The 26,023-nt window shown below is 36.7% G+C and overlaps 1 protein-coding gene across 1 annotated transcript in view; it reads right to left on the bottom strand.

Moving 5' to 3' along the window:
- HERC2 (HECT and RLD domain containing E3 ubiquitin protein ligase 2) overlaps positions 1 to 26,023 on the bottom strand; it is a 247,387-nt gene that overhangs the window by 83,015 nt on the left and 138,349 nt on the right. Inside the window, exons 46-61 of the mRNA XM_040642652.1 lie at positions 24,510 to 24,777; positions 24,227 to 24,363; positions 23,635 to 23,733; positions 21,391 to 21,559; positions 21,163 to 21,288; positions 19,453 to 19,561; positions 19,180 to 19,319; positions 12,043 to 12,233; positions 11,223 to 11,328; positions 11,046 to 11,137; positions 7,787 to 7,962; positions 4,073 to 4,184; positions 2,512 to 2,593; positions 2,260 to 2,403; positions 653 to 743; positions 171 to 348 (exon numbers count right to left, since the gene is read on the bottom strand). Of these exons, the coding sequence (XP_040498586.1) occupies positions 171 to 348; positions 653 to 743; positions 2,260 to 2,403; positions 2,512 to 2,593; positions 4,073 to 4,184; positions 7,787 to 7,962; positions 11,046 to 11,137; positions 11,223 to 11,328; positions 12,043 to 12,233; positions 19,180 to 19,319; positions 19,453 to 19,561; positions 21,163 to 21,288; positions 21,391 to 21,559; positions 23,635 to 23,733; positions 24,227 to 24,363; positions 24,510 to 24,777 (2,220 nt within the window). The remainder of the gene's footprint in view (positions 1 to 170; positions 349 to 652; positions 744 to 2,259; positions 2,404 to 2,511; positions 2,594 to 4,072; positions 4,185 to 7,786; positions 7,963 to 11,045; positions 11,138 to 11,222; positions 11,329 to 12,042; positions 12,234 to 19,179; positions 19,320 to 19,452; positions 19,562 to 21,162; positions 21,289 to 21,390; positions 21,560 to 23,634; positions 23,734 to 24,226; positions 24,364 to 24,509; positions 24,778 to 26,023) is intronic.

The following is a 26,023-nucleotide window of genomic DNA, read 5'->3' as shown; positions in this document are numbered from 1 at the left end:
TTAAAAACAGAATCAAGCACAGGCACTGAGAAAACAAGGGAAATTTTTTCCACAGACTGAAAGCCAATAATGCACATGTCTTTATGAACTTTCCTAGACTCGAAGCTTATCTTCTCTTTAAATCAGCAGATGGTAAGCTTTCTGTAAGCAACAAAAATGTATATAATCACCATTTTGGGCTTCAGTTGTGTTGTATTATCCCCATGTCCCAACCGGCCGTACTCTCCAAGGCCCCAGGTGTATAGCTCCCCACTGGATGTGAGGGCTGCACTGTGCGAGCTCCCACAGGCAATATCCCGAATACGCTTGGTTTTCAGGGCCTCTATAAGCCGTGGCTTGTCACAATTCCTAAAACAAGATTAAATAATATTTCCTATAATCAATCCAGTCTTTTTTAAAGAAGAAAAAAAGGACATCTACACTGGTCCACATTTAGTCAAAACAACATCTGTAGATCAACTTAACTATCAAACATTAAAACAGATCATTTGAGGCTAAATCACACTCATAGATACTTTTAACAAATATATTTTTTAGGTTCCATTTTCAAAAATGACCTATCCTATTTTCTGCAAAATAGCTACTAAAAGATATTCACTATTATCATCAGTAACCATTTCTTATTAGCAAGTAATGAAGAAAATATTCTTACATTCTGCTGAAGTGTCCAAGTTTGCCATCGTCACCTTCACCCCAGGAAAACACTTTCCCATCAACAGTTAAAGCTGTAGCATGCCGGCCACCTGCAACATTCACATAGATATGGGCCACCAAATTTGGTTTACAAAAAGTTCACAACATTATTACTTTACTCTGCCTAGCATGCAGCATTTGCTCAATGAATATGCATTCAATATATGAGTAGATAGGATCAGCATTTCAGGGTGACAAATATATGAAGTCAGTGAACTTTTATTAAACTACAAAGTTTAAATCCTAGAATGAATTTTACTTGCAAAGAAGAAGCAAAATAGTGCCATGTTTAATAATGGGGTTCCTGTTAATGTTAAATATATAAAAGATCAAAATTCAGATGGAAAAAAAAGTAAAAATAAGTACATTAATGATTAGGCAAATTATCAAATGCACTGGCAATTAAGCTTTAGAGAAATGTACACCAACTATGGAGTTATTTAAGCAAAAGCACCAAAATTCATAATTAATGCATTTTACCTACTCTCGTGGTCATGCTCTTCCTCAGTGTGGACCATTCTCCCAGCCCATCTACTCTGCCCCAGGACTGAAGAGCACTATCTTTACTGGCGTTTTCTCTGTCACCTGTGTCCCTACCAACTCCTGGGCTCCCAGTCCCCCAAACCACTTAATCTGCCCTATTCCTTACCAACAGAACCCACCCTAATAAGAGTAACGGTGTGCTCAGCTAAAAACTAAACTTCCCAGACTCCCTTGCCCAGAGAGGATGGTGACAGGGATCCAACAGAAGTGAGCGAGGCTTCCTGAAAAGTGCTTTAAAGGGGCCAAGTGGCCCGGAGGAAGTATCTGCCCGTGCTCACCTAGACAGGGCTGCATAGTCATCTGTCAACGAAGGTGGAAAAAAAGAGCAAGCCTGTGCTTATGCTCTTCATGGGCACAGAGATACCATACTAGCCCTGGACCCCACCCCCAGACTTTTACAGAGAAGAAAAGTAAAATTCTATCTTGCTCAAGCCACTATTGTTTGGACTTGCTTTTATATGGGGTTAAACCTAAACCTATTCAGTGCAGGCATGAGTTTTGCGCCTAATTTAGTTCCAATCTTCAGAGGCCTAGCATAGTGCTTCAAAATAATTCCCAGTAAAGGTTTCTTAAATTGAGAGAGTGTGATTTTTTTTTCAAAGGATCTTTCTTACCACTGAGGTTCACAGACACTTTGGAAATCTGATGAAAGTTATAGGCTCTTACCCCAGAAAAAAAAACAACAACAACAACAGATATTTAAGCACAGAACATGATGATTTCAAAGATGCCATGAACCAGAGACCACAGCTCTGAGACTGAAAACCCACACCTTGGAGAGGGGTAGTCCCCACACGCCTGGAATGCCAACAACTGCTGGTCTCTAAAAAGGCTCGTGTAGCAACAATAATTAAATTCTAGACCACCTGGAGATTTACATTATGCAACTTTAATTCCTTAATAATTAAATAAACTTGAAATAGAATACAAGGAGACCCTAGGGAAAATTATTTAAAGGCCAAAATTATTTGCAGAGCATGAGCAACAGGCTTATCTGCATGCGTGCCAACTCTGGCCTGGTACCTGAATGAACGGCCACCTTCTTCACCACGTAACTGCTAAGAGCTGTGATCTGCCGAGGGATGGGCACAGTCCCGCTAGAGATGCCCAGCCCCAGTCGGCCATTCGTGGCTTCTCCACAGGCATAGACCTTCCCTTCCACAGTCACTGCAAAGAACAAGAGCAAGGACAAGACTCACTTTTCACAACATAACAGCTATGTTTTTGGTGGTAAGCATAATATATAAAAAAATTTTAGTATAAGAATAATCATACCTGCAAACAAACTTTTAGAACCACCAGCCACCTGTACCACATTCAAAGCAGATAGTGTCTCAGAGAACGAAGGAACCTTTATCTAGAACAGGATTTTTTTGTTAAGCAAAAGAAGGAAAAAGATCATTTTATTTATGCTTTTAAAATTACAAGTAACCTTATTAGATGATACATGGAATTACTGTTAATTTCCATGGTTATATTAACTAAAGAAATTCATTTCTCTTACAGCTACACTAAAGTATTCTCAGGATGAAATAATATATTGAGATATATTTTAATGGCGGGGGAGGGGGGTGTAAAATAAATAAATAAATAAATAAAATAAAGACCAAAAATGTGACCCTCTACTGTTAACTGCTGAAGCTGGTACAAGAACATGAGGGCTCAGGTCCCTATTCTTTCTACCTGCTATGTTTGAACAGCTCCATACTAAAAGGTAAAATAAAATATACATAATGTGAAGATATAACCAAGCATCTGGTAAACTTCATTTTATTTCAGGTCTTGTCCTACTCATTCTTATTGATTCTGACATCTCTAAGAAACTATACACTTCAATTTCCCATTTAAAATTCTTAAAGCCCTTGTCTAAGAAACCCTTTATGATTCCTAGAAATTATCAGATAGTCACTACTGCAGTGCAAGAGAGAATCTTCATCCCAACCATGGAACGCTAAATCTGTCCTTCACATGCAAACTCCAACAAAGGGCCATATGCCTCAGGATCACCTAGACAGCACCGCACTATCACAACTGAGACTCTCACACCCAACTGCCCCCTACCGACCTCCAAAAGGCGTCTAGGGGCCTTAAAACACAAACACATTCAAGGCCGTTCACATAAAGATGAAAATTTGTTGTACTTGAAAGGAGAAACTTAAAAGGAGTTCTAACTTTCCTTCTCAGCTTCTCAACAATGCAGGTAATAAGGGATCTTATGATGGGTGAAGTCTCACAGAATACTAAAAGGAAGCAGAGACACTCACTGAAGAGAAACTGTTTCCAGGTACTAAAACTTGGAGGAATTTGTTTTGTGGCTCCTCAGCTGAGACACTAAGTAACATAATGGATACTGAATTCAACTCTAGTTCAAATGCATCACTTGTTTTATCTTCTCTTTAAATGATATCTTACTCATCTTCATACAACTATGGTATTTTTCACACATTTTGTTCATGGTAAGCAAAAATGTTTATTGTATTGATGGCAAAATAACTATAATTACAGCCTATAATTTTCATCTATATGCTTGTCGAATCTTTTCAGAAGTGTATTTTCTAGTTTATAGAACAACAATAATACAACTACATCTAAAATGCACTATTTTCCAAGGACAGAGGCTTTAACAGAAACTAATTTGATAATGTCTACAAGTTCATATTGAGAATTTCTTCAGAAAAGTTCATTTAAAAAACAACTTATAGAAGGTAAACCATCATAAAAACCTTAGAAGAGGTCTGAATATTATTGAGCCTCTCTAGGACAAAGGCACCAGCAAAGCTCCTCCTCAATCATGTGACGAGAGGTGACACAGGAACTTCAGGAAGAGGGGGGATACCTTAGAGCCCTTCAGGCCGCCCAGCTGGTCCTTGTCATTCAGTCCCCACACAAACACTTTGGTTCTTATTGTAGCTGCCGATTCCAGCCCTGCAGCCTTCTTTCTAATAAGGCTAACCAAACAAAAAAGACAGAAATAGAGGTCAATCAACATAAAAATATTTTTTAACAACAAAAAAAATGCAACCTCATGCAAGCAGTTTGCTGATTACTATCAGAAACTCTTAAAGTTTTATTTTAATACAATGAAACCTCAAGTAAATACACAAGTTAGTGTACCAGAGGGTCAAAATTTCGGGATACCAGCATACTACCTTCTAATACTATAATTTAACTCTAGTCTTGTTTTTGGAGGAGACCTTTCTATGACACACTATGCAGCTCTTTTCTTATACACCAAGTTGAACACAACAGCTGTTTTACTGATTCACAGATATTCCCACACAATGCATCAACACATAGCTACCACAGATGTTAAATGCAGAGAACACTGATTAAACGGCCCTAGGAGTCACCACTGGGCCTGGCATTTTGGCTATGTCCTTAAACCTAAACATCTGGTCATTTTTTTCCCTCAAAGAACTAATAAAATAGATACAACCATACAACTTTTGAGGTACTCTAACACAGATACATGTCCCAAAGCAAAATGCAAGTTTCTTCCTTTACCCTCTGCCCACCATATAGGCCAACTGGGCTAGGGGTCCCCTACCTCCTTTCTCTCCTGAGAGGCCTGCCCCATATCCTAAGGCTTCCGAAGTGTAGCTCTGGCAGCTGACTCCTGCCACTTTGCGCATTCTAACTCCTGACCTGCCCTCAGTGGGTTGGAAGTTAAATCAACAGAGCACTCTAATTCTTGAACTTGAGACTACCAAGTACATGGGACAGTGTTAGATTTTCTTGGTTGTTAGTTGATGCCAGGTACTAAGAAACTTGTGTTTGAGGCTTTTGGCTTTTTGTTTGCTTTTGTTCTATTTTTATAAACCAGGATGGACAACTAAAGGCTCCAGAGACTAGGTTCTAAGTAGGTAAGATTTTTTAACATATTATATACTAATGAATATTTAAGGGATCAAAATTTTATGGTTTGGGGATTAAAATGTAGGAAAATCCTTTCATCTGATACCAGGTACAAGAGAGCAAGTATATGTATATTGTAACTACAGATCTTCCTCTACTTACAATAGTATTTTACCTCCATAAACTCATCGTAAATTGAAAATATCATAAGGTGAAATGTATTTTAAAAATGCACCTAACCTACTCAACATCATAGCTTAGCCTTGCCTACCTTGAACATGCTGAGAACACTTACATTAGTCTACAGTTGGACAAAATCATCTAACACAAAGCCTATTTTCTAATGAAGTGTCGAGTATCTCATGTAATTTCTTGAATACGATACTGAAAGTGAAAAACCGTGTGGTACGGGTACAGAATGGCTGTAATAGTGTACTGGTTATTTACCCTTGTGATTGCATGGCTGGGAGCTAGATAGCTTGCTGCTACCGCCAAGTATTACAAGAGAGGATTGTACCACATGCTGCTAACTCAGGAAAAGGTCAAAATTCAAAGTTCGGTTTCTATGGAATGTGTATCACTTTTGCACTATTGTAAAGTCAAAACTTGCAAGTCAAATAAATTGCAGACTATCTATATTTGACATACCTTGTAACACAATTTTAGTCAAAAATATGTATGGGATACCAAGAGTTATATTCAAGATATGTAATGACTGGTACCACGTAATTATCAACCAGTCAGAATTGGAGGCCAGCGGGTAGTCAGTGTGGGCATAGCCCAGTTGTGTGTGTGCTCTGTGGGAGACTGTTTGGACCACTTATTCAACCTGAAATTATTAGCTAATTAAGATCTGACAGGAAAAGAAAAACATTACATTCAAATACCTAGAGTTCTTTTGTTAATGTATTCAATTATGTAAAAATCTAATCAATGAGTAAAGCTCAAACTTTTTTGATTAGCTCATATATACAATACATGTATTTATGTATTTGTCCAATTCATTTTCATAGTTACTGAATAAGAATATGCAAACCTATAATACTTTCTCTTGAAAATCTCAATGATTGATTTAAGTGAAATGGTATTTTCCTTCCTTAATGTATATAGATACCATCGATTTGAATCATAACATACAGTACAACATATATTCTAGATGAAGTAACATTATATCTACTATTTTCTTTTCAGTTTCAGTGCAAAGTTTCCAAAATAAAACAGGACAGAATCCAAACCCAAGATCACAGAACCCTAGAATAACCTGATTAACCTGATTTATTATCACAGTTGCCAACCATTCATGACTAAGAGAATGTGCTTTAATAGCAGTGAGAGGCAGAGCTCCTGTTTCTCAAAGAAAGACTACTTACATCATACTCTAGAAAGCACTTAGTGCGAAAGGCAGTGGTCAGAAGAACTCAGCTAGCATGGTACCTGTCTCCTTCATGTATCTGCAAGGACCAAGCTACACCAGTAGGACAACAGTAACACACATAAATTGATTTTGCATATCCTCTGACTTAGCAATTTACTTTTAGCAATTTATATCTAGGAAAATACAACTCCGAGGAAAGTGATTATCTACATTGTTTTCTGCTGGGACATGAACAAGGCTCAGAACAACCCCTTGCACACACCAGTCCTCCATAAACATCTTAAAATAAAAAAACAAATGTGCAGAAACCTGGCAGGTATCTTTCTTCATTCTTGGTATGTGCTATTGCCCTGCCAAAAACACCTTTTCCTGACCATCTGGCTTTGAAAACTCTTGAGTTTTCCTGAAAGTATGCCTTTAGAGAGAGTTTTCCTTTGTCCTCCTGACAAATCAATACTCTTTTGTAGATTCTCAAAGGACTGTGCACTTCTCCTTCATGCACTTTCCACAGTCGTAAAGCCACTCCGACGTGTCTGAGTTTGTCTTATTTTATTTTGTTGTGCATATTCACCACAGCATTCAAAGGACGGAGAACAGGGTTTTTAGCCCACAACAGGTGTTCAACAGATGGATGGTGAAGGAATAAATATGGTAATAGTCATCACTATAGTACTCTTGCAAAATATCGAATTGAGTAAGTAAACGAGAACATAGTCGTAAGATGAAATACTGTGCTCAATAAAATTACATGACAAAAGACTAATGATATGGATATTTTGGAGATGAATGTTGCTCACAATTGCACAATAATGTGAATGTACTTAATGCCACAGAATTAGACATTTAAGAATAGTTAAGAGCATACATTTTATGTTATATATATTTTATCATAATAAATTTTAATTTAAAAGTTTATAAAATATTTAACAAAGAAGACTATAAAATATATACCATATCATATCATTTCATAGAAAAACACAATTAGGGCCAGACAAAAAGAAAACTACAAGGATATATACCAAAATACTAGCTGTGATATTTCAGAAATTAAATATTAATTAAAAATTTAAAAAAATTTTTTTAAATTAATCAAAAATTAAACATTTTTATTTCCTCTTTTTAATGGTATTTATCTAAATATAATGTGTTTCTACATTAAGCATTCTCCTAAAATTAAGTTAAATTTTTGAAAACAACTAAAATTTACCAAACATTCCTGAGTGCATAAAACTACTCATTATGAAATACACATTAATTAAATATTTACTTTTAAAAGTAAGAATTTTGAAATGAGCACCACCAATAACAAATGGCTCTCACCTCCCACTGTTGCCTTTTTCGTCTTCTTCCTCTTCATTATCTGAGGCTAAGAAAGGAACTGCAGCCAAATCTTCCTCCTCTGCACGGATCCGTCCCAGCAGGATAAGACCATGGATTTTACAATCAATTCCTGAGCTCCTGCACTGCTTTATAGCAATTTCAATATACCTGTGATACTAGACACAAAAACAGTAAACTATAGACTTTTTAGAATCAAATACATGAGATATTTAAACTGGAGAACAGCATATTTAAGACATGAAATGTGTGCAAAGTTAGAGCTCTTTTACTTAAGTTCTGGAAATAGCAAGCAAGTTAGGCAAAATTAATACAGTCACGATTAAGTACGAATTAAAAGAAGTCATTAATCATGAAGTATGTCTGTCCAAGGCATGGACACACTGATTTTCTTACTAAAATGAAACAGTATGATAGCTTTACTGAATGACTGCAAACTTTTCTGTCTTAAAGCTTTCTTGAGGGGCGCCTGAGTGGCTCAGTCCTTTAAGCATTTGACTCTTGATTTCAGCTCAGGTCATGATCTCAGGATCCTGAGACTGAGTCCCGCATTGGGCTCTGCACTGGGTATGGAGCCTGCATAAGATTCTCTCCCCTTCCTGCCCCTGCATACCTCCCCACTTGCATGCACATTCACATGGGCTCTCTCTTTCTCTCTCTCTCTCAAGGAAAAAAAGAAAAAAAAAAAAAGCTTTCTTGAATCAAGATGTATCAGGAAAGAGATTAAATGTCAGGTAGTTCAGAGCCTTCATAATTTTTAAAACTAATAAAAATATTTGAATATATACAAATTAGAGAAAATCATACAAAGAGCCCTGCAACACTATCACCTAGTTCCAAATTATCAACGTATGAGCAATTTTGTTCATATATGGATTATATTAAGAAAATTCCAGGCAGCATGTTGTTTCAAAACTTCAGTATGTTTCACTGAAGTACAGGCATTTAAAAAAATATATCCACATTACTATTATCATAGCTAAAACAATAATTCCTTATATCATCTAATATGCTACCAGTGATTAACTTTTGTGATCATCTCAAACATTTTTCTATTGTTGTCTTGTTCAAACCAGGATACGAATAGGATGCAACCTTTCCCTGCTATGCCTTTGGTGAGCTGTTGGTTCTGTTTAAGTTGGTGTTTTGTCCTGCAGGATGCCCCACATCGGTATTTGGCATTTACAGTATTCCTCTATTCCTGCATTTCCTGTGAACAGAGTGATGCAGCAGGAAGCACACATACTTCCAGTGACTTCTTACTGCCTCAACTGGACCTGATCAAACCTCAAGATCTACTACCTGTGATCTCACAGGAAGCACAGGTGGAAGAAAACCACCGGGATGAAAAAGACAAATTTTAAAAATGAAAAATTCTACAGGAAAAGATGACCCAGTTTCCTTCTTTAGCAAGGAAAACCCAAGAGAATTAAGACTTAAATGAAGTACAAAGTGCAGGCACATGTATCAACTACAAAAAGATATTTATGGGATAACTGGGAAAATGTAAACGCTGGCTGGATATTGTATGATATTAAAGAATAATCGTTAGGTGTGGTAATGGCATTGTGGTTACATTTTTTAAGTCCTTCTTACAGATTAATATTGAAGTACAAGGTCATATCTCAGACTTGCTTTTAAACGTTCTAGGAATTAAAAAAAAATGGGGGACGTATGGAAGGAGACAATGAAACACAACTGACAAAATTGTTGATAGCTGTTGAAGATGGGTCAAAGGTTTGCGGCGGAGTCAGTATACTTCCTATTTTTGGTTATGTTAGAAAATTACCATAATGAGCCATTTTTATAGGACAGACAATGCTAGAATGTCCACTGGCTTCCCAAGAATGCCAATATTCTAGTTCTTAAATTGGTTGGAGTGATAGAGAGTGGGTCATGAGTTTTCCAATTACTCACAATGCTTCATATTTCTCACACGCATCATGTATACTATTCTATACTAACCAAATATTATAATAAATTGTTCTGAATTGAAAATTTATTGGACTAATTAATACAGCTTTTATGAATAATAATCTCAGCTAGTTACTGATTTAATTAACTCTAGTTATTGACTTAAAGTATAAAATATTCAAGAGTATAATTAAGACATTAGACAAGCTGCTTTCAGTTGCCTAGCAATGAGTTAACAATAAAATGCACTAAAATTCAATATCTTTTTTCAGAAAAACTCAATATTATCTTTCATTTTAATAATTTACCAGTTTATTCATTTATTAACACCACTGGTATTAATTGGTACATCACAAAACAGTTCAATGACATTTAGGAATGAATGGTGTTATTGAAGATTAGAAATAAGGCCAGATCATCAATTCTTGGATCTGGGAAAAGGAGCTGGTACATTCCCATAGACTGGACACAAGTTACAAACCTTTCATCCACGAACAAATTAACCTAATGACTATATATCAGCTTCTTTAACACACTGGCACCACCTTGAATTTATCTGCCCTTATGTGGGCAGACTAATAATAATAATAATAATAATAATAATAATAATAATAATAATAAATGAATGGTGAACTACATTTAATAATTTAAAAATAAACTCACTTATAAAAAAAACTTTAGATGAATAAAAGTCAACTATTTAATATCTTTATCCACTATCATTGTTCCAATTAAATAAGTCCTCATGAGACTATAGCATAGGTAGTATCAAGTATATTTAATTTATTAAAATAGTGTTGATATCTGTGTAGAAAGATTTATGGGAAGATCTGAGAGACAGTCTCACTGCTCTGTAATATAGAGGTACTACATAAAAGAACCTTCATTGATTCTCTCAGATAACATTTTCAAGATTTATAATAAACTTGTATTCATTTTGAAAATTACCTTATAACCCACCAAAACAAATCAACAGCTCACCACTTGATGCCAACAGGTATGAAAACAAAAAAGCAATTTCAGTGTCACATGTGCAGTTAGAAAAAAACCATCACACATTAATAGATACATAAAGAAAATAATCCTGTGTTGGATATAAAAAGCAATCTGAACTGCCTACTAACAACTTTTGCTAGGAGCTTTACCCTCACTTCTTACTTAAGATAGTGAGAATGAAACTTATTTTGTTTCTTTTTCAAGCTGATCTGATAAATAGCAAATTCAAGTTGTATACCTGTAAAATTTTAAAATACAATAACTTAATACAGGGCAAAAAAGCGGCTCAATGTCAATATAGAGACAGTCAAAAAAAGTCATCTCCACTTACCTCTGTGCAGTCATTCAGAAGGGACACTGTGGTGTCAGTGGGGTTAATATTGATTGTCTTTAGTTCTATTAGATTATTTAGGGAATTTCCGCCTAGGGGGAAGAAGGGGGATAAAGGAATCAGACAAAGGAATTTTAATCATATGAGAGAAGATACTGAGTAAACTAATTCAATTACCTGACACCACCACCAGGGAAGGCATGTAGCTACTGTCAGCAGGATCAACTATCATTTTTAATCTATGAACAAGAACATCCGGGAAAATCTCCAAACGAATCCAATGCTTTAAAAAAAGAAATGTATTCTCAGTTAATAAAATTCAGCCATATTTTAGCTATTAAAATAGTGTCACTAAGCTTGAATCTACATGAGATTTTCCAAATATATGATATGGCCTGAGAGAGAGGAGTATTCTACTCTACTACTAACTTGTTTATTAAAAGAAAATCTCACTCTAAACCTCAGAAATGATGTGTTTATAGACTCCTGACCTAGGGTGGTCCCTTTATACCCATCAAGGAGTGGGCTATAGAAAATACTAGAGTCAAGATGGAAAAATAGCCCCTCTCTCCAAGTCTGACCATGAGTTCAGATGATGGGTACCCACACTTCAGTGCAATTACGATAACATTCCAAAGAGCAACACCTATTTGTTCAGATATATTAGAAAAACTGCTCAGCAGAAGCAGAATCTGAACTCATGCATTTTATGTGGGAGAATAACAAAAATAACAGCACCCTATTACACCTTCTATCAATTGGTCAGTTAGATAAAATCTATTACATACATCATTTAAAATCTCTGACAATAAAAATTGGAGGGTATATTACTCAGTAGCTTTAAAAATAAAAATAATTATGAACTAAAATATAAAATCAGTACTGACAGGTACCATCCTGGTATAACTTAGTAGGTTTTTCAAAGTTCATTTTGAAGCTTAAAAGGTAAAGCCATCTAAATAAAAGCATTTCTGGAAGTGTCCCCATGGCACACTACCTTTCCTTGTGAACCAGATGACTGCCAGCAGGGCTCACTGCCATCAATAAGACGAGAAGCCTGGTTCACGGAGGATGACACGTTTAGGCTCTTTACCATCCGGGACCAGCTGTCCAGGAGCATTCCGGGTTGACTGCTGTGACAACGCTTTAGCTGTTTTCCAGAACGGCCACAAAAGATTGCAGACTGTCCTATTTAATAGTGGTGGGACAGTGTTAATACCTGTAGTACAAAACCTTTCCAACCAAGAAATAAAGAATACTACATAGTGATGAGCTTCTTGTTTCAAGAAAATAAGTTTTCAAATTAAAAGAAACTAATAGGAATGCCTGGGTGGCTCAGTTGGTTAAGTATCTGAATCTTAATTTCTGCTCAGGTTATGATCTCAGGGTCTTGAGACCAAGTCCCACATCAGGCTCCATGCTGGGTGTGAAGCCTGCTTAAGATTTCCTCTCTCCCTCTCCTTCTGACCCTCCTCCCACCCCACCCCACCCCATCCCGTCCTGGGCTGGCTCGCTCGCTCTCAAATAAATAAATGGAACTAATAAATACCTAAAACAGCTTCAAAAAGCCCAATGTATTTTATACCAATTTATGAAATGAAGTTCATATAATGTTATGATTTATTCTACTTGACTCTCAAGTAACAACAGAGTGATGTATTTCCAGATGGAAGGGTACACAGAAGCTGAGGTGAGGGAGGTGGAGAATTCAGTAACAGTTCTAACAAAAACATTCTTATTAAAAATGCCATTACAGGGTGCCTGGGTGGCTCAGTCTGTTGAGCATCTGATTCTTAGTTTCTGTTCAGGTCATGATCTCAGAGTCATGGGAGCGAGCCCCATGCTCAGCATGGAATCTGCTTGGGATTCTCTTTCTCCCTCTCCTTCCTGCCTTCACTTGCGCACACACGTGCAGCCTTTCTCTCTCTCTCTAAAATAAATAAATAGAATCTTTTTTAAAAAATGTGTTACAAATGCAAAGCAAAAACAAATCTGTAAAGAGTTTCTACTTCCGTGAATGACAAATCTGGAAATTCATCTAGCCCTCCCACTGAGGACAACTAGAAGAGGCATACAAAACGTTTAAAGATGAATAAATCTTAAAAGTATCAGAAATAGCAAGATGGTAAAGAATTACGAGACCAGAATCTAGGGAAGGCTAAGATGAACAGAGATGTCCAGATGAGCAATGCCATGTATCCAAGGCTCCTCTTCCCTGATGGCAACTGTCAGTAAGGAAAGCCTCCCAAAAAAGAAGAAGAAAAAAAACCAAAAACAAAAAAACCCAACTACTTTTGAAAGCCTTGGGTAGGGGAGAAGGGAGACCAGGAATTGGAGTCCAGAACCCACCAGAAGAGAAGGGGATAGTCATAAAAAACTCCATGCTTTGGGTTGGGATCCCAACAGGAAAAATCCCAAGAGGAAGGGCTAACGATGCAGTGCTGTTTGTTTTTACAGATTATAGCTTAGCATGAAATCATCTCAGTCAATGAAACTGGACTGGGTCTGGTCTACAAGTAACTATCTGAGTCTGGTACTTAACCAACCAGAAACCCAGGTAGTTACTTACTCCCAATTACCTAGAAGACAACCTTCCCTCCTCCAATCTCTGTAGAATAATAATATCTTAGGCCTCAAATGGATTCAAGAAATAATTTTTTAAATATAATATCCAGTACATAATGGCATATGAGACTAGAAAACATGACTTAAAAATCTACCAGAAATAACAGACAACAGAAAGAGATCCACAGAGTGTCCATATATTAGAGTTATAAGACACAGGTTTTAAGATAACAATGTTTGAAAAGATAAGACACTGAATATTTCAGCAGAGAAGTGAAAACTATTTTTAAAAACAGAAAGATTAGAACTGTTGAATATAGTAATTAAAATTAAGAATTCAATGAATAGGTTTACTTGTAGACCAGACTCAGATGAAAAGGGAATTACTAAAAAATATCTAGAATGAAAAACTGAGCAATAGCTTAGAAAACATAAATGAGAAGGTGAAAGACTTAGAGGACAGAGAGAAGGTCTGACACAGGTGAAAGAGGAGTCCCAAAAATAGAAGAGATAATAGGATACAGACAATATTTGAAGAAATACTGACTGAAAAATTTCCAGAACTGACAAAAGATATCAAGCCACAGATTTAAAAAGCCCTGCTTTGAAAGTTGCTGATTGTAGATCTTAAATGTTCTTACCTACCCAACACACACACACACACACACACACACACACACACATGCGTAATTATGTGAGGTGATGGATTTGTTAACTAACCAACTAACCTCACTGTGGTAATTATTTTGCAATATATACACGTACCAAATCATCACACTGTATATCTTAAGGTTACACAATGTTACATGTCAATTATAGCTGAAGAAAGCTAGAAAAATAAAGGAAACAAAAATAAAGAGTCCTGCTAACCCCAAGGAAGATAAATAAAAAGAAACACATTTCTCTGCACATGTAAAATTTGTGTAAGATAAAAACAAAAAAGTATCTCAAAAACAGACTAAGAGGAAATACAAAAATTGATTAGCTTTAATGGAACAATAACTATACTTACAGCTGACTTAAACAGAATTATAAACTGAATTACAACGGAACAGTATTTTCAAAGAAAATTCCTACCAAAAATATTTTTCTAAAATGAAGAAGAAATAAGACATTTTCAGACAAACAAAAATGTAATTCATAACCACAGAGATGCATTAAGGAAAATATTAAGGACTATTCTTCAGGTAGGAGAAAAACGATGATAGATAAAAAATGAAAGATACAGGAAAAAATGAAAAAATGAAATATTAAGTATGTGAAAAAATCTAAATAAATACTGGCTATATACAATAGCAATACTATGTCTTGTATGGTTAAAAATGTGTATGCGTAAAATTATAAGACATAATAAAAACATGATAATTTAAATCAGAATGAGGCTAAATAAAGCTAAAGGGATCTAAGGTCCTTGCATTGCTTAGGAGTAAATATATTAATATTAGATTTTGATAAGTCAAAAATGGATGTTTAAATATTCTGAGTAACTGCTAATACTAAAAATGTGTGTAACATATACACTACTTACAGAGATTAAATATATACTAAAAATGTGTGTAACTTCTAAGCCAAGGGGGGGCTGGGGTGTTAAATAATAAAAAATGTATCAGTCCAAAGAAAGAAAGAATGTAGAAAGAGGAACGGAGAACAGGAGGGACAAATAAAAACACTGAGAAGTGGTCAATTTAAATAAAAATACATCAGCAATTGCCTTAAATACCTAAATGATCCCTATAAAAGACAAACATTAGCATTCTGGAATTTAAAAAAACTATTTACAACTTATAAGAAATATATAAAAAAATACAGGAATACAGAATGATTGAGGGTAAAAGGCTAAAAAAAAAGATACACCAAGGGGTGCGTGGGTAGCTCAGTTGTTTTAAGTGTCCAACTCTTGATTTCGGCTCAGGTCATGATCTCGGGGTCCTGGAATCAAGCCCCGTGTCAGGCCCTGTGCTCAGCAGGGAGTCTGCTTAAGATTCTCTCTAATTCGCCCTCTGCCCCTCCCGCCTCACATGCACCATCTTCTTTCTCTCTCTCTCTCTAAAATAAATAAATCTTTAAAAATAGTAAATAAATAAAGATACACTAAGCAAACACTAACTTTGTCACAGAACTACAGGAGATATTTTTTTAGGCACACATAAAGCATTTATAAAATCCCATCATATACTAAGTTCTATGATCATAAAAAAGTTTCAAAAAGTGTCAAAGGTCAATCAGGATACATACTCTAAATGCAATGCAGAAACCAGTAAAAATGCTGATATGTTTGAAAATTTTAAACCAATGAATACAAAAAAATAACTCTCAGGGAATTAGAAATAAATAATGAGCTATCACTATATAGCAGTATTGCAGGATACAGCTTAAGTCTTGCTTAAAAACAATCCTAAAAATTTTTTAAGTTCATATATTAGTAAAGACAGAGTGAGAAAATGAGATAAGCATTAACCTCAAGAAGATGGGGGGGGGAATCAGCCTAAACCTAAATTCCATAGGAAAAAAAAAGAAAGAATAAAGATATGAGAAATAGCAAAAAAGCCAAAACTTGTCTCTCTGAAAAGACTAATTAAACTGATAAGCCCATGGCAGGCCAATCAAGAAAAAAAAAGAAATTATTCTAAGTTAGCCTTGAAAAGGAGATAACTCTAGATTCTACAAATTTCCCACTAAGAGAATAATACAAATTCGAACTAGATAGGAACTTCCTCAACATGAGAAAGCCTATTTATGAAAAACCCACAGCTAACATTATACTCAAAAGTGAAAGACTGAGGGGTGCCTGGGTGGCACAGCGGTTAAGCGTCTGCCTTCGGCTCAGGGCGTGATCCCGGAGTTATGGGATCAAGCACCGCATCAGGCTCCTCCGCTATGAGCCTGCTTCTTCCTCTCCCACTCCCCCTGCTTGTGTTCCCTCTCTCGCTGGCTGTCTCTATCTGTCGAATAAATAAATAAAATCTTTAAAAAAAAGAAAAGTGAAAGACTGAAATCTTTCCCCCTAAATTCAGGAGCAAGACAAGGATGCCCACCTTCTCTACTTCTATTCAACTTAGTACTGGAAGAACTAGCTAAGGCAGGAAAAAGGAATATAAGGTATTGAAATCAGAAAGGAAGAAGTAAAACCATCTTGGTTCAGAGATAACATGATCTTATATGTAGAAAACCCAAAAGAAACCACACAAAAAAAATTGTAGGAGACAATAAATAAAATTCAGCCAAGCTGCTAGATATTAATTCAACACACAAAATGTGTTGAAAGTGTAGTGTATATTTCTATATACTAGCAACAAACATTCCAAAAGGGAAATTAAGAATTCCATTTAATATGGCATAAAAAATACTTAGAAATAAACTTAATCAAGAAGGTACAAGACCTGTACACTGAAAAATCACAAAACATTGCTGAAAGAAAAATTGCAGAAAGAAAGTCCTAAGTAAATGGAAAAGATATCCCTTTGATCATGGACTGGAAAACTCAACATTATTAAAATGACAATTCTGCCCAAATCAATGTACAAATTCAATGCAATTCCTATAAAACTACTGCTTACCAAAGTAGAAAAATCCACCCCCAAATTTATACTGAATTTCAAAGGATACCAAATAGTCAAATCAATCTTGAGAAACAAGAAAACATTTGGAGGATTCACACTTCGCAATATCAAAACTTATTACAAAGCTGACAAAATCACAATGTATGGTTTGCTACTGGCATGAGGACAGGCAAACAGACCAACAGAACAGAACTGGGAGCCTAAAAATAAACTTTCACATCAATGGCCAGTTGATTTTCAAAAAGGATGCCAAGACCATTCAATGGTGAAAGGACAGTCTTTTCAATAAGCAGTGTTGGGAAACTGGATGTACACATGTAAAAGAATGAAATTGAACTCTTAATACTATACCATGTACAAAAATTAACTCAAAATGGATCAAAACCTAAGTTTAAGAGCTAAAACTAACTTTTTAGAAAGAAAAACAGGTGCTAATCTTCATGACTTTGGATTTAGCAATGGTCTCTGAAATGGACACCGCAAGTGAATACAACACCAACAGGCAACAAAAGAAACAATAGGTAAAATGAACTTCATTAAAATTAAAAACTTATGCATCACTGAATCCCATCAGGAAAGTGAAGACAACCCAAAGAATGGGACGAAATATTTGCAAATCACCTGACAGGGTTCAATGTGCAGAATATTTAAAGAATTCTTTTTTCTTTCTTTTTTTTTTTTTTTTTTTAAGATTTTATTCATTCATTTAAGAGACAATGCAAGTGAGAGAGCACAAGCCTGGGGAGCAGAAGAGGGAGAGGGAGAAGCAAACTCCCCGCTGAGCAGGGAGCCCAATATGGGGCTCGATCCCAGCACCCTGAGATCATGACCTAAGTCGAAGGCAGCTGTTTAACCAACTGAGCCACCCAGGTGCCCCTTACAGACTTCCTAAAACTCAACATCAAAAGTTTAAAAATGGGCAAAGGACTTAAATAGACATATCCTCCAAAAAGATATACAAATGGCCAAAATGACATGAAAAGAGGCTCAATGTCCTTTGTCATTAGGTAAACTGAAATGAAAATCACAAGGTAATACTTCTCACTCATTAGAATGGCTGTAATTTAAAAAAATGAAAAATAACAAATGTTGCTGAGAACATGCTGGTGGGAATATAAAATGGTACAGCCACTGTGGAAAACATTTCGGAGTTTCCGCAAAGAACTACCATATGACCCTGCAATTCTACTCCCAATTTTAAAAACAAGAACTCAAACAGATCTATACACCAACGTTCATAGTAACATTATTCATAATAGCTGAAAGGTAGAAACAATCCAAATGTTCATTAATAGATGAACAGATAAACAATATGTGGGATATATGAAATATTATTCAGCCATAAAAAGAAATGAAGTTCTGACACATGCTACAACATGGATAAACCCTGGAAACATAATCCTAAGTAAAATAAGCCAGACACCAAAAGGCAAATTTTGGTTCCACCTACATGTGGTACCTAGTGTCATCAAATTCCCGGAGACTGGAAGCTGATTCCCAAGAACTGGGGGAGGAGAGAATGGGGAATTATCGCTTAATGGTACAGAGTTTCTGTTTCGAGTGGTGAAAAAGTTTTGGAAATAGATAGTGGTGATGGTTGTGCAACATTCTCTGAATTGTACACTTCAAAGTGATTAAAATGGCAAATTTTAATTTGTTGTACATATTCTGCCACAATTAAAAAAAAGATATAATAAAAGACATAAAGACATACATCTATCCAATTCCACACCCCATGCAACAAAACATTTATTAGTTTCTTGAGACCTTTTAATGTTATTTATGGAAATACAAGCAAACAAACCATTATTCTAATTCCCGTAGTCCCTCATTGCTTGAAAAAAAAGATAGCAAATTTTCAAGTGTGTGCATCTTTCTTGTTTTACTGTGTACACTGTGCAGTGCTCACCATATAAACATGAACTTTAAAGAGCAAACTAACATGTGTGCACAATAATGATTTCATTAATAATATTTTAATGAAAAAGAGCATAACCATTTTACCATACCTGGTTCATTTATTCTGCCAAATGTATGTCTAGTGTTGTGTTTTCTGGTCTTGAAACATGTTTCACAAAAATCAAAGTCATCACAGTTTCTGCATTTGAATCTAGATCCATTGATAGGAAACATCTGACAGCCATCACACCTATTTTTAAAATAACCATTGGGTTGTTAAGAAAAAGATAAGGTCATTTATTAAATTAAGGCAATTTATTAAGTTTAATTCCAAAGAAAACTATTCCTCCCAAACAAATCTAGCAATATAAAAATTAACTCACGTAACCCCAGGATGAACACTAGGCACCAACTCCATTTCTGACAACAGCCCGGTCCAGTGAGACTGCTGAGGAAAGTCGACGATGACATCTTTTCCATTTGCACTGAAAGCTAGGACACAACAGAAATTGCTGAAACATCTTGGTCACCAATAAAAACCTAATGTTAAAATTTAAACTATACCTAATCACGTGATAATTATACTGTAGTTATTTATGTTTTACAGAGAAAGACAAACCAAGATACTTATGAATGGACTAACACATCATGTCAATCAGGGATTAGCTTCAAAATAATCAAGGGAGGGAATCATGGATGAAACAACCTTGGCCAGGGGTAGACAACTATTAAAGCCAGGTAATGGGCACAAGGAGGTTCATTACGCTATATTCTCTACTTCTGTATATGTCTGACATTTTCCACAGTTTGTTTCTTTGTTTTTAATTATATCAAGTCAAAAACTTCATTTAGTATCTTAGGAAATAAGAACCACAATAATAATGTTAAGAGATCTCTTGTCCTTTGGTGAGAACACTCTGCTACTTAAACATTAACTTCTGAACCAAGTTCTTATTTATCTGTGCACAGATAAAATTTATCTGTGTTTTGACTTATAAAGCTTTTAAGAGCCTCTTAAGTAAAGAAAAATGTTAAACTAAAGTAAAATGTTAAATAAGCCATTTGTTCTTATGTAACCTGAAACATTCTAACACTCCCACACACTGGGGAAGCACCACCATTATTACCATTTCTAATCTAAGCTATTTAACAGTAAGAGGGTTTTGTACAAGGTTCAAACAAAACAAAACAGGATCTCTTTATGGCCTTAAAAGAGTTTAAAGATAAAATAAAACCACATGCATTTTTAATTACTTCTCATGCAATTGTTAAAATGGAGGTAGGATACCTTTTAATGTATACCATGTGTTTGATTTGAAATCTCAATAATATCACATTAAATATAAACTGAAAAGAATTTTGTGTTTCCAGTTCTTAATTCACATCATTTGCACCTTTCCATTTCTTAAATTTAGTCCTACATTTTATTATAGCAGAGAGAGACAGAAATAGTCCCCAACTGAGGGAGTTAGCCACTCACATATAGGCCATTTGGCAGAATGACAGAACAAGTTTACAGAACACCAACATCAAACAAGGTTACCCTGTGACTGTGACAGATCAAGACAAAGGCAAAACCACTCTTTAGTCAGTCTGATCAAGTTCAAATCTAATCCAAACCACAAACACAACCAGACACCCTCCCCAACCTCCCACCTCCCCCATTCTGGTTAGTATGAACAACTGCTTCCTTGCCAACCATTAACTCCATCCTAGCTGCATTTTTTTTTCCTGCCTTACAGATTAATATTTATTATTAAGACACCCATTCTTAGAATTACCCCCACTCCTTTGAACCCTTCCCAAAATATCCAACACAAACCCCATTAGTCCTTTGTTATACCCACTTATGGAGAAACCCCATTTTCCAGGGTATGCATCCTCCCAAATGCTAATGAGTTAATAAACCTCACTCTATCAACTATAGGCATGTTCCTGGTCTAGAGAGCACTGACAAGCAAAAAAATGCTATTTATAGATCATACACTTTCATCATACTTGTTTTTTCTTGCCCTTGAATGAAAAAGAAATGAGTTTATTACATTAGCTGATGAAAGCTAGCATCTGGAATTTTGTTGCCTGGAAAATATTACCTTTCACAACCCCCACACTTTGATGAGTCACAGATCCCCACTTGTATTTTGGTGTGGTGACTGAGGCTTTGACACGAACTTTATCACCAATCTTTATGTGAGAAGGAGAACTTGGTGGAGGATAGCCTAGAGATTACAATAATAAGCAAACTATAATTAGTATTTATTCCTGAGAATTCTGTCTCTACTTAAGAAAAAGTAAAAGAACTTACTTAAGAATGTGCTCACCTATAAGTTCCACATGAATATACCTAACCCAGTAAGTGCCTCCTTTCTGCTGCCAATCACACTGCACATTGAGGTCATGTAGTCCATCTCTATCCAATTTAATAACTTTGCCCACATCTCCTTCACACACTTCTTCATATGTTCGACAGCATCTAACCATCATTCCCACCTAAGATTAAAATTAAAATAAAAATCCAATCCAGTGTATAGATGAAATGAACAATTATAAGTAGCATTATTCTATTTCTAAGAAAGGATTTCTTCTAGCACCCAGAGTGTACTCTCAAAATCATTTTACACTAAATGGAACCAGGGCTCTTTAGAAAACTGGCTGGCTCAATGTCTGGAGCAGGAAATACATTAAGATGAACATGGATCAACTTATGCCATAAAGCAAGGGAGCTCTCAAAGATCAAAGTGTTCACTCAAAAGAACAACTTGATCAATAGGAATAATGGCTGAAACACAGCAAATACATATCAGCCAATAAATTCATCACAATGATAATAAGCAAAGTTTCTTGGTCACCTCTGTAAGTTCCATGGTACCAATTCACCATTCTGAAAATTGATAAAGCAAAACAAAAACAAAACAAGCATTTATTTTGTCTTTCCTATATAAACTATATTATAAAGAATAACTAGAGTTGATTCAAAAAGAGTTCAGAGAATAAACTCTAGCTAATAAATTTGGAAGGCATGACAAAGTTAGAAAACCACTACTGTGCAAGCCCTCATGATGAGTCTAGGTGATGACACAAATGGCTACCAAAGCACCAAAATGAACAACAGAGAACTCCTTAACAGATGGAAGTAGACTAACAAGACCTAACCAACAATACTGCATGCTGGTCCATATGATGCATTCGTGCCTAAGATACTGCCTGAGTCCAACAGCTCCCTCCAACCCCACCAGACCTTATTCTGACTTTACAGGAAATGCAGAGGAGGGAGGAAGCTGTGATCCAACAAAGTTTAGCCACAAATAAATGACATGAAAAGGAGAAAAAAAGGAGGGGAAAACTGTTCCAGGTTAAAAGACACTTCAGAGGGGTGCCTGGGTGGCGCAGTCGTTAAGCGTCTGCCTTCGGCTCAGGGCGTGATCCCGGCGTTATGGGATCGAGCCCCACATCAGGCTCCTCCGCTATGAGCCTGCTTCTTCCTCTCCCACTCCCCCTGCTTGTGTTCCCTCTCTCGCTGGCTGTCTCTATCTCTGTCAAATAAATAAATAAAATCTTTTAAAAAAAAAAAAAAAGAGTCTTCAGAAAGACATCACCTAAATGTAAGGTGTATGACCTTACTTGTATCCAAATTCAAAAATACTACTGTTTAAAAAGCAATTTCTGAGAAAACAGGAAATCTCAGCAAGCACTGGATAGAAGATGATATTATGGAATTATTGTTTATTTTGTTACCTAATGTTAGGTAACAGTAATGTTATGTTAAAAACAAATCCTTATCAGGGCACCTGGCTGGCATACCCAGTAGAACACGGGACTCTTGATCTTGGGGTCGTGAGTTCAAGCCCTGCACTAAGCATACAGCTTACTTTAAAAAAACAAAAAAGACAGATCCTTTATCTACACTGACATATTCACAGATGAAATGAGATGATTTCTGGGATTTTCTCTGAAGTATACTAACCAGAAAAGAATTAAAACAAGAAAAGAAAGGATTTAAGATGCAGAAAGGACTACATAAAGAGCCTAACAAGATTTTTAAAAATTGGCAGTAAGAACGATGTAAGAAAAACAAGCAAAAATAGATTTTTAAAAGTGTTCAAAATGAGGGGCGCCTGGGTAGCGCAGTCGTTAAGCGTCTGCCTTTGGCTCAGGGCGTGATCCTGGCGTTCCGGGATCAAGTCCCACATCAGGCTCCTCCGCTGGGAGCCTGCTTCTTCCTCTCCCTCTCCCCTGCTGTGTTCCCTCTCTCACTGGCTGTCTCTCTGTCACATAAATAAATAAAATCTTTAAAAAAAAAAATAAATAAATAAAATAAAAGTGTTCAAAATGGGGATAATTGAGAAGCACATGTCTCTGTGCCATGTCATTATGGACAAACCACCTTTTGCTCTCTAGCTCTAGCACCCCTTGTTCATCTTCTGTTCCTCTGTCCTCTGCTCTAGTGACAGTGGCCTCCCTGCTGGGTGCTGTGCCCTCCCCTACCAGGCTTCTGACTTTCTAAGATGCTTGAACATTGCTGACTGGAAACCTGAGCAAAGCTCCTGGCTAAGGCATTTACTCACCTGAATGTTCTCTCTCACATACACAGCATAATCATCATTACTCAAGAAATCAGCTCGTTTTTTGTACGTCTGGCTCTCTGTTACAACAGCACCAGTAGACTACAAAAGATAAATATATTTTTTAAAAATTGTAAGCCAGATAAACCTACTTAAAAAGAAGTATGTGAAATCTTTAATATTAAAACGTAAACTATGAAATATTATGCTGTATTTTCACTAAACATTCATTTTAAAAATATTAAACATTATAGTAAACAGAATGAATATGAAAAGCTTAAAGTACAGAAAATTTCTGAGACATTTCCAAATTAATCCCATGAAATGATTTACTTAAATCAGAAGTCACTGTGTCATATAAAACATGTTTTTTAAATAAAGTATAGTCTAATGGCTACCCAACACCATTAGATGTTGGAACAAGGGGCTGATTTAAAGCTGAAGTAATTAAGGCACAGAAAACCCAGTCAGCACTTGGCAGCTTCATTATGTGAGTGGCAAAACTGCAGAGAGGCCCCATGGAACAGCATGCAGGAAACCCAGAGCACAGATCAGGTTGACAAAAAGGTGGGGCAACCACACAGGAGGCACTGACCACAGCGTAGGCCGAGTCGTCCACATCCTCCACCACCTCCTCATCTGAACACTCCTCAGACCCTGTGTCTGCATCCGAGAGATCTGTGACCTGCACATCAGCATGGTCCAGCAGCCACCCAACCAAGGCCTCCACGCCTACAAGCAAGCACACACAGAGCACCCACAGTGAGGATCTACAGCACCACCCTGCCTGCAGGCTGCTGATGTTAGCATTTCAAGGTAAACCTACAAACGAACGTGTGGGCACAGGAAGTGAAGCACCCACAAGGAAAACAACATACCTGGCAAGCCAGCGGCATTCCCAGAGGCACCAGTGAGTGACTTCAGCGCAAACTCTATGTTCCTTCTAGGAAATCCCATTTCCATGAGCTGAACCACAATAGGCAGAGCAGGGGCAGGTGACTGTTTGCGCTTCTTTGCTCTGACAGGGCGAACATGCTGCACAGGGACAGGCGTTGTGGCCTCACTGGAGCTGCAGTCTTCAAACACTGGGCTCGACGGGTGAGTGGACTCCACAGCCAAATACTGACATACAGCCAGAGCTGCAGCCTGGACAAATGAGAGTGGAGCTGGGAGGTTTATAAAAGGCAAGAGACTGGGGTGTCTGGCTGGCTCAATTGGTAGAGCACGCAGCTCTGGATCGTGGGGTCGTGAGTTCCAGCCCCGCCTTGGGTATAGAGCCTACTTTAAGAAAATAAAAAATATATATTTTTTAAGAAAAGTCAAGAGACTTAAGCAGTCTAAGAAAATGGAAATTACGAGCTTCTACTATGAAACGCAGTACAGAAGTATAGGAAAGTCAGACTTACATGTGTTATTTTTAACTGAATGGATAAAACATGTTAAACAACAAAGACAACTTTCATAGTTTAATGCAGTGGAAAGATGTGATGGTCAAATAACTCCTGCTTCAGCATACACAGCGCCCAGTAAATTAGCCAATTATCAATGTCCATTAAACTTCACAGCCACTCTGAGTAGGAAACAAGCTGAGCAAGTTAAATGCAGAGTGAGTGGGGCTGGATGGGAAGGAAGGAGTCCCTGAACCCCTCCCCATGACCAGGCAGCGTCCACAGTCTCCTGCTCTTTTCCTCTGTAAGATAACCCAGAGATGGCATGTGATTCTCTCATGTACCATCCAGTCAACTCTCAATGATTCACAGGTAAAAGAACCACTCTGAGAGTTAAACATGGTATAAAAAATAAGGGAAATAAAAAATACTGGGAAACAAATTACAATCAATCAATGAACATATGCATGCCAGGGTCTATAGCTGGGACTCCCTACCTCCAGTACACACAACCCTTTCCCTGAACTACTCGAAACTCTCTGCTCCTCATCTCCAGTTACTCTCATAGGGTCTAAGACTTGCTATTTTTTTTTTTAAACTGAGCATGTGAGGAAGAAATTAAGAGAAACCGAGGACTCCCTTAAGCCTTTCAGTGCTTAGAAGTGTTAAAAACCAAAGGTTTGCTGTGAAGTGTGAATAACTCAGAAGTGACAGGCTTCATTCTAAAAGCTTACAATTCTGAACTAGACGGAGTTAGAAGTTCTGGTAATGGGGACTTAGGGTGCACTGGACTAAGTCTCTACTAATAATAATGAACCCTGAACAAAATATTTTCAAAAACTGTTTGAAGGTCTGGGAGAATAGCCAAAGCAGTCAAAACTGGAATAGGTACAACCCTTGACCACAAGGGAAACCAGCAGGGAAGCTGACAGGGCAGTGTTTATTAGACTACAGTCAGAGGCTGGAATTCAGTCTTGCCAGAGCAATTAGAAAGGAGGGAGAAA

This window comes from Ursus maritimus, unplaced genomic scaffold (assembly GCF_017311325.1).
Source record: "Ursus maritimus isolate PB19 unplaced genomic scaffold, ASM1731132v1 scaffold_27, whole genome shotgun sequence".
NCBI classification, from domain to species: domain Eukaryota; kingdom Metazoa; phylum Chordata; class Mammalia; order Carnivora; family Ursidae; genus Ursus; species Ursus maritimus.
Note: the sequence above shows the minus strand (reverse complement) of the source record. Positions and strands in the feature narration are given on the sequence as shown.